At 47.4% G+C, this 12,256-nt stretch overlaps 1 protein-coding gene across 1 annotated transcript in view; it reads left to right on the top strand.

Annotated features, from left to right (window-relative positions):
- The window catches only part of h6pd (hexose-6-phosphate dehydrogenase (glucose 1-dehydrogenase)), a 67,051-nt gene that overhangs the window by 51,908 nt on the left and 2,887 nt on the right, over positions 1-12,256 (top strand). The window contains 5 exon segments of the mRNA XM_052039377.1: positions 9,637-9,912; positions 11,565-11,738; positions 11,741-11,965; positions 11,968-12,026; positions 12,028-12,255. Of these exon segments, the coding sequence (XP_051895337.1) occupies positions 9,637-9,912; positions 11,565-11,738; positions 11,741-11,965; positions 11,968-12,026; positions 12,028-12,255 (962 nt within the window).

Raw genomic sequence — 12,256 nt, 5'->3', positions numbered from 1 at the left:
GGCGTGTAGATGAATCTGGGTGTGGAGGGGGGAAGGGGGGGTGGTTGATGGGATTGTGGGGAGAACAAGTTACAAGGAACCTGTTAGAGGTGGGGGAATGGGGTTGTTTGGTAAGCCCAGCATGGACTTGATGGGCTGAATTGGTCTCCTTCTCTGTCATGAGAAAGCTGTCATCCACCCGAGAAGCCAGGAAAAGTCTCCTAGGAAAGACGGCATCCTGACAGTACGCACTACTTTGGAGTTTCAGGCCGGATTTCTGCCTCTGTGCTGGAGCAGTGTCAGCTTTTGTGGATGGCTCTTTACTATGTAGATGCAGCCTGAATCCAGACATTGCACTGGACTTGACTTGGATTAGACTTTGGGGTGACCTTGAGCCCAGAGAGATCCACAGGTTTGACCCTGGTACAAAGTAGGACTCAATGGAGTCCTTGTCACTTTCCTTGCTAACTAAACCAAACAGGGTCAGGGGGTGCAACTTGGACAGAGGTCACTCCTCTTCCTGTTACTCCAGAGCAGGAGTGAATGGCGGCGTGAAACTACGAGGGCATATAACCAATAAGTGTCCCTCTTAGCTAGGTATCACTGATCTCTGAAATCTAGTCGCTCCATTACAGAAAGGATGTGGAGGTTTTGGAGAGAGTGCAGAAGAGGTTCACCAGGATGCTGCCTGGATTAGAGAGCATGTGCTATAAAGAGAGGTTGGACAAACTTGGGTTGTTTTCTGTGGAGCAGCGTAGGCTGAGGGAGACCTGATAGAAGTTTATAAGATTATGAGAGGCATAGATAGGGTAGACAGCCAGTATCTTTTGCCCAGGATCGAAATGTCTAATACTAGAGGGCATGCGTTTAAGGTGAGGGGGGGAAGTTCAAAGGAGATGTGCAGGGCGGGTTTTTCACACAGCGAGTGGTGGGTGCCTGGAATGTGCTTCCAGGGGTGATGGTGGAGGCAGATACGATAGAGGTGTTTAAGAGGCTCTTAGATAGACACATGAATGTGCAGAGGATGGAGGGATATGGACCACGTGCAGGCAGAAAAGATGAAGCGTCATTAGCTTAATTAGTTCAGCACAACATCGTGGGCCGAAGGGCCTGTTCCTGTCCTGTACTGTTCTATGTTCTATTTGTGTGTATATTTAGCTCCTCCCCACCACATCTCAAGAGACTCTGACTTCGGTGTACTTGTGGGCAGAAATTGGGAGCACTGTCTCCTGCTGTGCAGTGAGGAAATTCATGCACATGTGAAGTTTGCCTCTTCAAAACCAGCCCCATTGCTGCAAGATGCGATTGGTGCCCCCAAGTACATACATAATTCCACAGAGCAGCAGTAACATGGAGAGCAGGTATCGGAATTAACCTGGACCATCTCCACCAGCTGACCTGTACAGTAAAAATAGACCTCAATGGTGGCCATTCTTTCTATCCAGAAGGGGGGATATCCCCGGCAAAATTCTCCTGGGACACATTAGTCTCCTTCTTACCAGCTGGGCGATTTTGGAAACCTGGAAAGACTTTCTTTCATCACAGTAGTGCTTGAGGAGGAATAAGAGGGAACAAAAACCACCAATTAGATAGATAAGATCTTCTTACAGATGTGAGGACAAGGGGAAGCGAATGTTATAAAGTGTGGACTTTGTCTCGTCAATCCTTAATGTGCCTGCAGTGTTTCAAAAAAAGTAATGGAGAAATGTTCAATGAACAGTCTTGCAAAAACATATTGGAAACGGTTGATAAGGTTGAGTTGAACATGTGCGAACGTAAGGTGAAGCAATCACTCAGCTGCTTTCCCAAGGCCTCCGGAAGGCACAGTTTTACGTGTGACAATTCATCCTGGCTGGACAGAAGAAATAATATCGGCAAAATCTGGAGAATTCCCTCCTCCCTCTCCCACCCACCTCTCCTTGCCCTGAACGCACTGAGTGTCATCAGAACGGCATTCAGTGGAACCTTGGCCAAGTTGTGTGTTGCCTTGGGTGTGTGACCCAGGTTGAAGGAATTTATATTTGACCTTATCCTGTCTGCGTTTTGACGTCAATGCATGTTTTTTGCTATGAGAATCACGAGCTCTAATTGACTCCTAAGGATGTAGGGAGGAGGTCACATGGTCACCATAGAAAGCATCCTATCTGGATGTATCACGGCTTGGTATGGCAACTGCTCTGCCCAGGACTGCAAGAAACTGCAGAGAGTTGTGGATACAGCCCAGCGCATCACGGACACTGGCCTCCCCTCCTTGGACTCTGTCTTTACCTCTCGTTGTCTTGGTGGAGCAGCCAATATAATCAAAGACCCCACCCACCTGGGACATTCTCTCTTCTCTCCTCTCCCATCGGGTGGAAGATACAGGAGCCTGAGGGCACGTACCACCAGACTTAAGGACAGCTTCTACCCGACTGTGATAAGACTATTGAAAGGTTCCCTTATACGATGAGATGGACTATGACCTCACGATCTACCTTGTTGTGACCTTGCACCTTATTGCACTGCACTTTCCCTGTAGCTGTGACACTTTACTCTGTACTGTTATTGTTTTTACCTGTACTACATCAGTGCACTCTGTACTAACTCAATGTAACTGCACTGTGTAATGAATTGACCTGTACAATCGGTATGCAAGACAAGTTTTTCACTGTACCTCAGTACAAGTGACAATAATAAACCAACATCAATACCAATACTTAAGCCTAATCTGCGATTCAATACAATTATTTGCTGAATTTCAATATTTTTTAATTTGTTTTTGGGATCTGGAGGTCACTGACGAGGCCAGCATTTTATACCCATCCCTAATTGCCCTTGAGAAGGTGGGGGGGGGGGTGAGCCGCCACCTTGAACCGCTGCAGTCCTTCTGGTGAAGGTTCTCCAGCAGTGCGGTTGAGTCATTGAGTCACACAGCACAGAAACAGGCCCTTCAGCCCATCGAGTCCATGCCTGTACCAATCACCATCTATTTGCACTGATGCTATTTCATTGTCCCAACACTCCCATCAACTCTTCCCAGAGTCTACCCCTCACCCACACACCATGGGGGCGGGGGGGGGTGTGCGCAATTTACAGCGGCCAATTAGCCCACCGACCTGCACGTCTTCGGGATGTGGGAGGAAACCGGATCACCCAGGGGAAACCCACCCGGTCACAGGGAGAACGTGCAAACTCCACACAGACAGCACCAGAGGTCGGGATCGAACCTGGGTCTCTGGAGCTGGGAGGCCACGGTGCTGCCCTGTCGCCTTCCTTCAGCTGAGGCACAGAGCACAGTTGGGGAGGGAGTGCCAGGGTTTAGACCCATCGAGAATGAAGGACCAGAGATATGTTTCCACATCTAGATGGTTGTGTGGCTTGGAAGGGAACCCTGCGTAGAACATAGAATGTAGAACACTTACAGCACAGTACAGGCCCTTCGGCCCACAATGTTGTGCCGACATTTTATCCTGCTCTAAGATCGATCTAACCCTTCCCTCTCACATAACCCTCCATTTTTCTATCATTCATGTGGCTACCTAAGAGTCTCTTAAATGTCCCTAATGTATCTGCCCCCACAACCTCTGCCGGCAGTGCGTTCCATGCACCCACCACTCTCTGCATAAAATACTTACCCCTGATATCCCCTTATACCTTCTTCCAATTACCTTAAAATTATGTCCCCTCGTGTTAGCCATTGTCACCCTGGGAAAAAGTCTCTGACTGTCCACTTGATCTATGCCTCTTATTATCTTGTACACCTCTATCAAGTCACCTCTCATCCTTCTTGTCTCCATAGAAAAGCCCTAGCTCGCTCAACCTATCCTCGTAAGGCAATGCTGTCCAATCCAGGCAGCAGGTAGCCGTGTTCCCATTCACCGGCTGCCATTGTCATTCTAGGCAGCAGAGGTTGTGGTTTGGGAGGTGTTCTCGGACTAGCTATGCCTTTCTACCTTGTCTTGTAACTATTAGTGCCCAAGGATCCATCTGTCTCTGACACAAAAACCTGAAAGCACATACCACCAGGCACAAGGACAACTTCTATCCCATTGTTAGAAGACTATTGAATGAACTTCTTGTATGATAAGATGGACTCTTGACCTCACAATCTACCTCATTATGCCCTTGCATCTTATTGTCTGCCTGCACTGCACCTTCTCTGTAACTGTGACACTTTATTCTGCACTCTGTTATTGTTTTCCCTTGTACTACCTCGATGCACTGTGTAATGAATGGATGGCATGCAAGACAAGTTTTTCACTGTACCTCGGTCCGTGTGACAATGATAAACCAATTTACCAATTTAGTACTTTGTTCTGCATCCTGTTACTCTTTTGCCCTTGTAATACCTCAATGTACTGATGTATTGAGAGAACCAAAGGACTGCAGATGCTGGCATCTAGATGAAAAACACAACGATGCTGGAGGAACTCAGCAGGCCAGGCAGCATCCGTGGAGAAAAGCAGGCGGTCAATGGTTTCGGGTCAGGACTGAAGATAGGAAAAGGGAAGCCCAATATATAGGAGGGAAAGGCAGAGCAGTGATAGGTGGACAATAGAGGAGAGGTGGGGTGGGCACAAGTGATGATAGGTAGATGCAGATAAGAGATAGTGATGGGCAGGTGCGGGGGAAGAGGGAAGAGCAGGTTTGCCGGGGGATGGGTCAAAGGTAAGGAGGTAAAAGGGGGGTAGACAAAGAGAGAGAGGCTAGGAAAGGGAAGAAAAGAAGAGACATGGTTTGGGGGGTGGTGGGGGTGGTTGTGGAGGTTACTTAAAGTGGGAGAATTCAATGTTCATGCCATCAGGCTGCAAGGTCCAAGACAGAAAATGAGTGCTGTTCCTCCAGTTCGTGCTTGGAATTCTCCCGGCAGTGGAGGAGGCCGAGGACTGACATATCAGTGATAGTGTGGGAGGGGGAGTTGAAGTGACTGGCAACAGGGGAGATGCAGGTCGCGGTTACGGACAGAGTGCAGGTATTCTGCGAAATGGTCACCTCGTCTGCGTTTGGTCTCACCAGTGTAGAGGAGGCCACACTTGGAGCACCAAATGCAATAGATGATATTAAGGGAGGTGCAGGTGAATCTCTGTCTCACCTGAAAGGACTGTTTGGGTCCCTGGATGGAGGTGGTGAAGGGGCAGCTGTTGCACCTATGGCGGGGGCAGTGGAAAGTCCCCGGAGTGGGATTGGGATGGGTGGGGAGGGAGGAGTTAACTAGGAGTCACGGAGAGAGTGGTCCCTGCGGAAGGCAGAAAGGGGTGGGGTGGGGAAGATATGCTTGGTGGCAAAACAAAGGACGTGTTGAAATGATCTGTATGGATGGCGTATGCAAAACAACGTTTTTCACTGTACCTCAGTACACGTGACAATAATAAACCAATAAACTCAACAAGTGGGTAACTCCAACTCTTTGGGGTAGAGAATTCCAAACATTCCCAACTTTTCTGAATAAAGAAATGTTTCCTCAGGTACGTGCACATTCTCTGTCCAAAGACAATGATCCTTAGCTGTAGATTTCTCAGCTGCTCGATTACTTGCCCTGTTAAGACCACTAAAAACTTTCTACATTTCAAGAAGATCACTTTTTACACGTTTAGTACGTGATGTCTTCACAAAGGCATTAAGATACAGTGTCTGTACAGCTAGAGGTTTATTTACTAGGCAGAATACTTGCAATGTTGAGACTTTAAGCTTGTTCCAGACCAACTGTGACAAGTGTCTGGTGAGGAACGATGAGACCTTTTGCAGATTTCCACTGGTAGTGTAGCGGTTAGCGTAACGCTATTACAGCACCAGCGACCCGGGTTCAATTCCCACCTCTGTCTGTAAGGAGTTTGTGTGTTCTCCCTGTGTCTGCGTGGGTTTCCTCCGGGTGCTCCGGTTTCCTCCCACATTCCAAAGACGTACGGGTTAGGAAGTTGTGGGCGTGCTATGTTGGCGCCAGAAGCGTGGCGACACTTGCGGGCTGCCCCCAAAACACTCTATGCAAAAGATGCATTTCACTGTGTGTTTCAATGTACAAGTGACGAATAAAGATATCTTATAACTCTGATCCTGAAATGCCCTGAGCCAATGACAGCAGACAAAGTGAGGGGTGGGGCTTTGCTTCCTGTCAAATCTGGAACTAAATTTAAATTTATTACAATAGATGCAAATGAATTAAAAAAAAGAAATTTCATTTCAACGATAAACATGCATAAAATAGCTCTCCTGTTTCCTCCGGATCTCCAGCCCAGGGATTGAATGTGAGCTCTGATGTTTTGCCAGCCTGACTGTCCTGGTATCAGAGCAGGGGACCCCTCCCCTTGTGTAATGCAAGACAGAGTTCATCGCTCAGCATGTCCCAGACTTAGAGCTGGTCCTAAACCTGTGAGAGCTGCCGATGTCTCGCAATGAGACTGCTGGCTACAGTCAGCACAAGTTGGACCAATATTTCAACCTTGATTTTCAGAAGGAATCTGTTTTTCTATTCCTCTGGTTGATGTGTTGTCCCTCACCCCCTCCAACTGGCACACCTAGGTGTGTCGAAGCATGAAGAGCTTTAGCATGTGAGAGTACGGGATGTGTCATTGGAGCCCTTGGTACTCAGGCACAAGGCAGCTGACTGCAATGTGATACTGGAGAGGAAACTTTGATCTGGAGGGCAAACAGTCCAAGTTACAGCAGGCAGTTAGCAGACGATTCAAGCTATACAGGATCACAAGACAAGGTGTCTTGCCCTGAGGAGTTGCAATGTTACCTCATTACTATGTAGTCCTCATTAACATATGAGGAGCGTTTGATGTCTCTGGGCCTGTACTCGATGGATTTCAGAAGGGTGAGGGAAGGATCCCATTGAAACCTACTGGATCCTGAAAGGCCCTGGATAGAGTGGACGTGGAGAGGATGTTTCCATTGGCAGAAGGGTCTAGGATCTGAGGGCACAGCCTCAGAATAAAGGGATGTCTCTTTAGAACTGAGATAAGGAGGAATTTCTTCAGCCAGAGGGTGGTGAATCTGTGGAATTTATTGCCACAGCGGGCTGTGGAGGCCAAGTCATTGGTTCTTGATTGGTAAAGGGGTTAAGGGTTATGAAGAGAATGGGGTTGAAAAAATCAGCCATGATTGAATGGCCTAATTCTGCTCCTTTATCTTCTGGTCTTCTGGTCTTATTACTGGGTACCTTGGTGTTTCAATGGGGCTTGCAGTGATGGGCTTTCCTTCCCAAGTTTAGGGCTTGGGGAAGAAATGCAATCTCCACTTTCATTCACTTTGTGGGGTTTTAAAGTTCTCCGTTCACCTGAAGGTAGTTCTCTTGCCTCTGAGACAAAAGGTTGTTGGTCCTACACACAGGATAGGAGCACAAAAATCTGGGCAGACGCTTCGGTCCAGTGATATTGGTATTGATTTATCATTGGTATTGAAGATATTGTTGCAGCTACAGAGAAAGTGCAGTGCAGGTAGACAGATAAAGTGCAAGGTAGACTGGAGATCAAGAATTCATCTTTGGCATGTGAGAGGTCCATTCAAGAGTCTTATAATAGCAGGATAGAAGCTGTCCTTGAGCTGGTGGTACGTGCTTTCAAGCTTTTGTATCTTCTGCCTGACAGCAGAGGGGAGAAGAGAGAATGACCAGGGTGGGTGGGGTCCTTGATTATGTCGGCTGCTTTCCTGAGGCAGCGGGAAGTGTAGATGGAGTCAATGGAGGGGAGGCTGGTTTGCGCGATGGACTGGGCTGCGTTCAAAACTCTCTGAAATTTCTTGAGGTCTTGGACAAAAGCAGTTGCCAGTGCTGAGGGGGGCTGCACTGTTGGGGATGCTGTCTTTGTGTTCGAGCTACAGAGGCCACCAAAGGATATGGGTACCCAGGATAGTGGTGAATATGGCAGTGAGATAGAGGGTTAGCTATGATTACGTTGAATGGCGGACCAGGCTCAAAGAACCAAGTGGCCTACTTGTTTCCATGTCAACCAAGGTCCTGTCTGCCACCACAGATGGACATAAAACATCACATGGAGTCCCTACTATGACAACCAGGAGCTTGCTGAACTCAAATTAGCTCCTGAATTCTACATTGCCAGCACTGGTTAAAGGATAGTTCTCTGTTTCCTACATCGAACATCCCTGGCAGTCTTTAAACTTTGCAGTCCAGTCACAGTTGAAGTGTAAGAAACACAATGTCCAACTTACCACACAGCAGACCCAATGTGATAATGATCAATGTATCTGCTTCTGTGATGTTGCTTGAGGGTAAAGCATATGTTACTGTCTCTAATCATCTATCAGCTTTTTTTTGATCTGCAATTGGCCCGGAGCAGGTAAAGAGAGCAGATTTTCTTTGCATTAGGACTTTAGTGTGATCACTACAAGTTTTCTAATTCCAAGTTTATTTACCTGAGTTTAAATCCCCCTATTGAAAAGGAAACAGAATGCAGAATATAGTGTTACAGCTACAGAGAAAGTGCAGTGCAGGTAAGCAAATAAAGTGTAAAAAGTAGATTGGAAGATCAAGAATCTCCCTGTTGCTGTGAACTCCTGTCTCCAGATCAATAATCTAGACCTCCAGACACAAGTCCACTAATTTAACCACTGTGCTACCATACCCCTGCAGGATAAAGGTGTAGCACCTTTGCTTTTGTTTGAACCAGTGCCGTGGGATCTTTCCATTCACCCACAGTCACAGTCCTGAGAGACGGCACCTCGAGCACTCCTTCAGAGTCCTCCACACTTCAGAGGCATTCATAGGTTACAAAAATGTTTTGGATTCTGCTTCAAGAGTGAAAGGGGCTATACAAATGCAGGTGTTTCCCCTTTTAAAAATTCTGAAATTGAGAGGAGGTTTGGCTGGCTGAGTGGGTTACCATTCAAAGAGTTGCTTTAACCTTGACAGTGTTGAGCTTCTGAAGTGTTATTGGAACTGTGTTAATCCAGTCCAGTGGAGAGTGTTCCATCACTGATTTAAAATGGCTGGACAAAAAACGAGGGGAAGGGGAGGATTTTTGTCTCATGCAAGGATCATTGATTCATGCAGCATTGAAACAGGCCCTTCGGCCCACCGAGTCCGTACTGACCATTAACCGTCCATTTACACTAATCCCAGATTATTCTCCCCATATCCCATCACCTCCCCCCCCACCACAGATTCTACCCCTCACCTACACACCAGGGGCAATTTACAGCGGCCAATTAACCTACCAACTCACATGTCTTTGGGGTGTGGGAGGAAACCCGAGCACCCGGGGGAAACCCACACGGTCACAGGGAGAACGTGCAAACTCCACACGGACAGCTGCGGAGGTCAGGATTGAACCCCAGTCACTAGAGCAGCTCTTCTAACTGCGCCATTGTGTTGTCCAATGTGAAGTGGCTTCCTGGGCTGGGAAAGGAACCAGATTCGATCGGAATTTTCAAAGGGAATTGGGAATGTTCTGCCCATTGAGAACTTGCGGGTTGATGGGATGAGAACAGTTGAATGAGACTAATTGGACTTAACTACTTTAAGAGTTGCCACAAAGAGAGAGGAGCAAATGTTAGCCACAGGATCTTCTGATTCGAACTTGAGACAAACGCCCCCGAGTAGAATTTTTTACACTGTCCAGCAACACGTTCCAAACCAGCAGACCCTGGCTGTAAAAACTTTATTTTTAAACCTGCAGCTGTCAAACTCGGGGTCATTAATGTTCTAAACGTTGCTCCTCTCAGGTCGCACGAGCTTTTACGAGCAGTACGGAGTCATTTGTGATGTTATTCAGAACCACCTGACGGAAATTCTGACTTTCGTCGCTATGGAGACCCCGGCAAACATCAGCGACTCTGAAGAGATTCACAGAAACAAAATGAAGGTGTATGGCAGCTTGGAGAAACTCAGTAAGAGGAGCGCTGTCATTGGCCAGTATCAAGCTTACAATGGTGAGGTCGTGCAGGAGTTGCAGAAGCCAATTGTTTATAGAAGCAACGTTCCAACATTTGCTGGTAGGTGTCCACTCTTGTCCTGACTGCACCCTTCACTGACTACACAGATAATATATCCCTCTCGTAATCCCTTCACAAACTCTGGCTGAGACTGGTAAGCATTTGGTGCTTTCCTAGCTTCTGCTTCCTTATGACATAGATGGAAGCCCATTGGACTCTGTGAATCAATGCCAGCTCACAGAGTAATCAACTTTGCCCACTAATCTTTACATTCCCATCCACTTCTCCCAGTTTATACCACTTACCTGTACACCAGGAGCTATCTACAGTGGTGAGTTAACCTAGCAACCCGCACTTAGGACCATAAGATACAAGAGCAGAATTAGTCCATTCAGCCCATCGAGGCTACTTTGCCATTCAATCATGGCTGATTTTTTAACCCCATTCTCCTGCCTTCTCCCTGTAATCCTTAACCCCCTTACCAATCAAGAACCTATCAATCTCTGCCTTAAATACACCCAATGATTTGGCCTCCGCAGCCCTCTGTGGCAACGAATTCCACAGATTCACCGCCCTCTGGCTGAAGAAATTCCTCCTCATCTCAGCTGCTCAACCCACTGAGTTCCTCCAGCAGATTGTTTGTTACTTCAGATTCCAGCATCTGAAGTCTCTTGTGTCTCCGTCTCCCTGAGCTACTCCCAGTTGCCTGCATTTGGCCCAAATCCCTCTAAACCTTTCCTCAATGTCAACAAAACAAAAGAGCTGGTCATTGACTTCAGGAAAGGAGGCAGTGTACATGCACCTGTCTACATCAATGGTGCTGAGGTCGAGAGGGTTGAGAGCTTCAAGTTCCTAGGAGTAAACATCACCAATAGCCTGTCCTGGTCCAATCACGTAGACACCACAGCCAAGAAAGCTCACTAGCGCCACTAGTTCCTCAGGAGGCTAAAGAAATTTGGCATGTCCCCTTTGACACTCACCAACTTTTATCAATGCACCATAGAAAGCATCCTATCTGGATGTATCACGGCTTGGTACGGCAACTGCTCTGCCCAGGACTGCAAGAAGCTGCAGAGAGTTGTGGACACAGCTCAGTGCGTCATGGAAACCTCCCCTCCTTGGACTCTCTTTACCTCTCGCTGCTTTGGTGAAGCAGCCAGCATAATCAAAGACCCCACCCACCTGGGTCATTCTCTCTTCTCTCCTCTTCCATCAGGTAGAAGATACAGGAGCCTGAAGGCATGTACCACCAGGCTCAAGGACAGCTTCTATCCCACTGTGATAAGACTATTGAACGGTTCCCTTATACGATGAGATGGACTCTGACCTCACAATCTACCTTGTTGTGACCTTGCACCTTATTGTCTACCTGCACTGCACTTTCTCTGTAGCTGTGACACTTTTACTCTGTACTGTTATTGTTTTTTACCTGTACTACATCAATGCGCTCTGTACTAACTCAATGTATCTGCACTGTGTAATGAATTGACCTGTACGATCAGTATGCAAGACAAGTTTTTCACTGGACCTCGTTACAAGTGACAGTAATAAACCAATACCAATATCACGGACCTGTCTGAATGTCTATTAAATGATGAGGTCTTTTTGATCTCATTTTATCCAGCAACAAAGGGGATCTGGCTAGTTGAAGAACAGAATCAGCTGTGAACTACCCTGCGCATTCACAACGCTATTTGCAGCCTGTACATTGTAAACAGTAATCTTTCTGTGTTTCAGGTGTCGGGATTTCCTGGACAGCCCTCAGTGGGATGGTATGCCTTTTATACTGTCCGCTGGCAAAGCTCTGGATGAACGGGTTGGCTACACTCGAATTTTGTTCAAAAATAAAGCTTTCTGCCTCCAAGTGAATCAACGAGAAAGCTGAATTCAGTCAGTGCAAGCCCGAAACAGATCATCTTTTATGTGGGTCACGGAGATTTGAATGTTCCAGCTATTTTGGTCAGTAGAAACCTGTTCAAACCAGTGATAGATTCAGCAAACTGGAAGCAAGTGACTGACTTACCAGATCTTCACATCTTTGGCCTTCCTTTGTCAGACTATTATGTTTACACCCCAGTGATGCAAAAGGACGCGTACGCAGTGCTCATCCCACGGATTCTGCAGGGAAGCGCGACATGTTTGTCAATACCGAGGATCTGCTGGCATCCTGGAAGTTCTGGGACGCCTCTCCTGAAGGACATGTCGGGGGAGAGCCCACGCATTTACCCCGGTGGTTTGCAGAATGGCGACTTACTGGACTTCACATTGGCAGGGGCAGTGGCGTCCTTCAGCGCGCCAGACCCCGCGATAATCATCTCCTCGAGCCTCGGCCACCAAAGTGCAAGTGGCTACAAGGTCCTCGAGTCCAGCTACCGAGGGAACAAATTGGTGTCGGCGAGCACCGAGGAAA

Source organism: Pristis pectinata, chromosome 26, assembly GCF_009764475.1.
Source record: "Pristis pectinata isolate sPriPec2 chromosome 26, sPriPec2.1.pri, whole genome shotgun sequence".
In the NCBI taxonomy this organism is placed as follows: domain Eukaryota; kingdom Metazoa; phylum Chordata; class Chondrichthyes; order Rhinopristiformes; family Pristidae; genus Pristis; species Pristis pectinata.
Note: the sequence above shows the minus strand (reverse complement) of the source record. Positions and strands in the feature narration are given on the sequence as shown.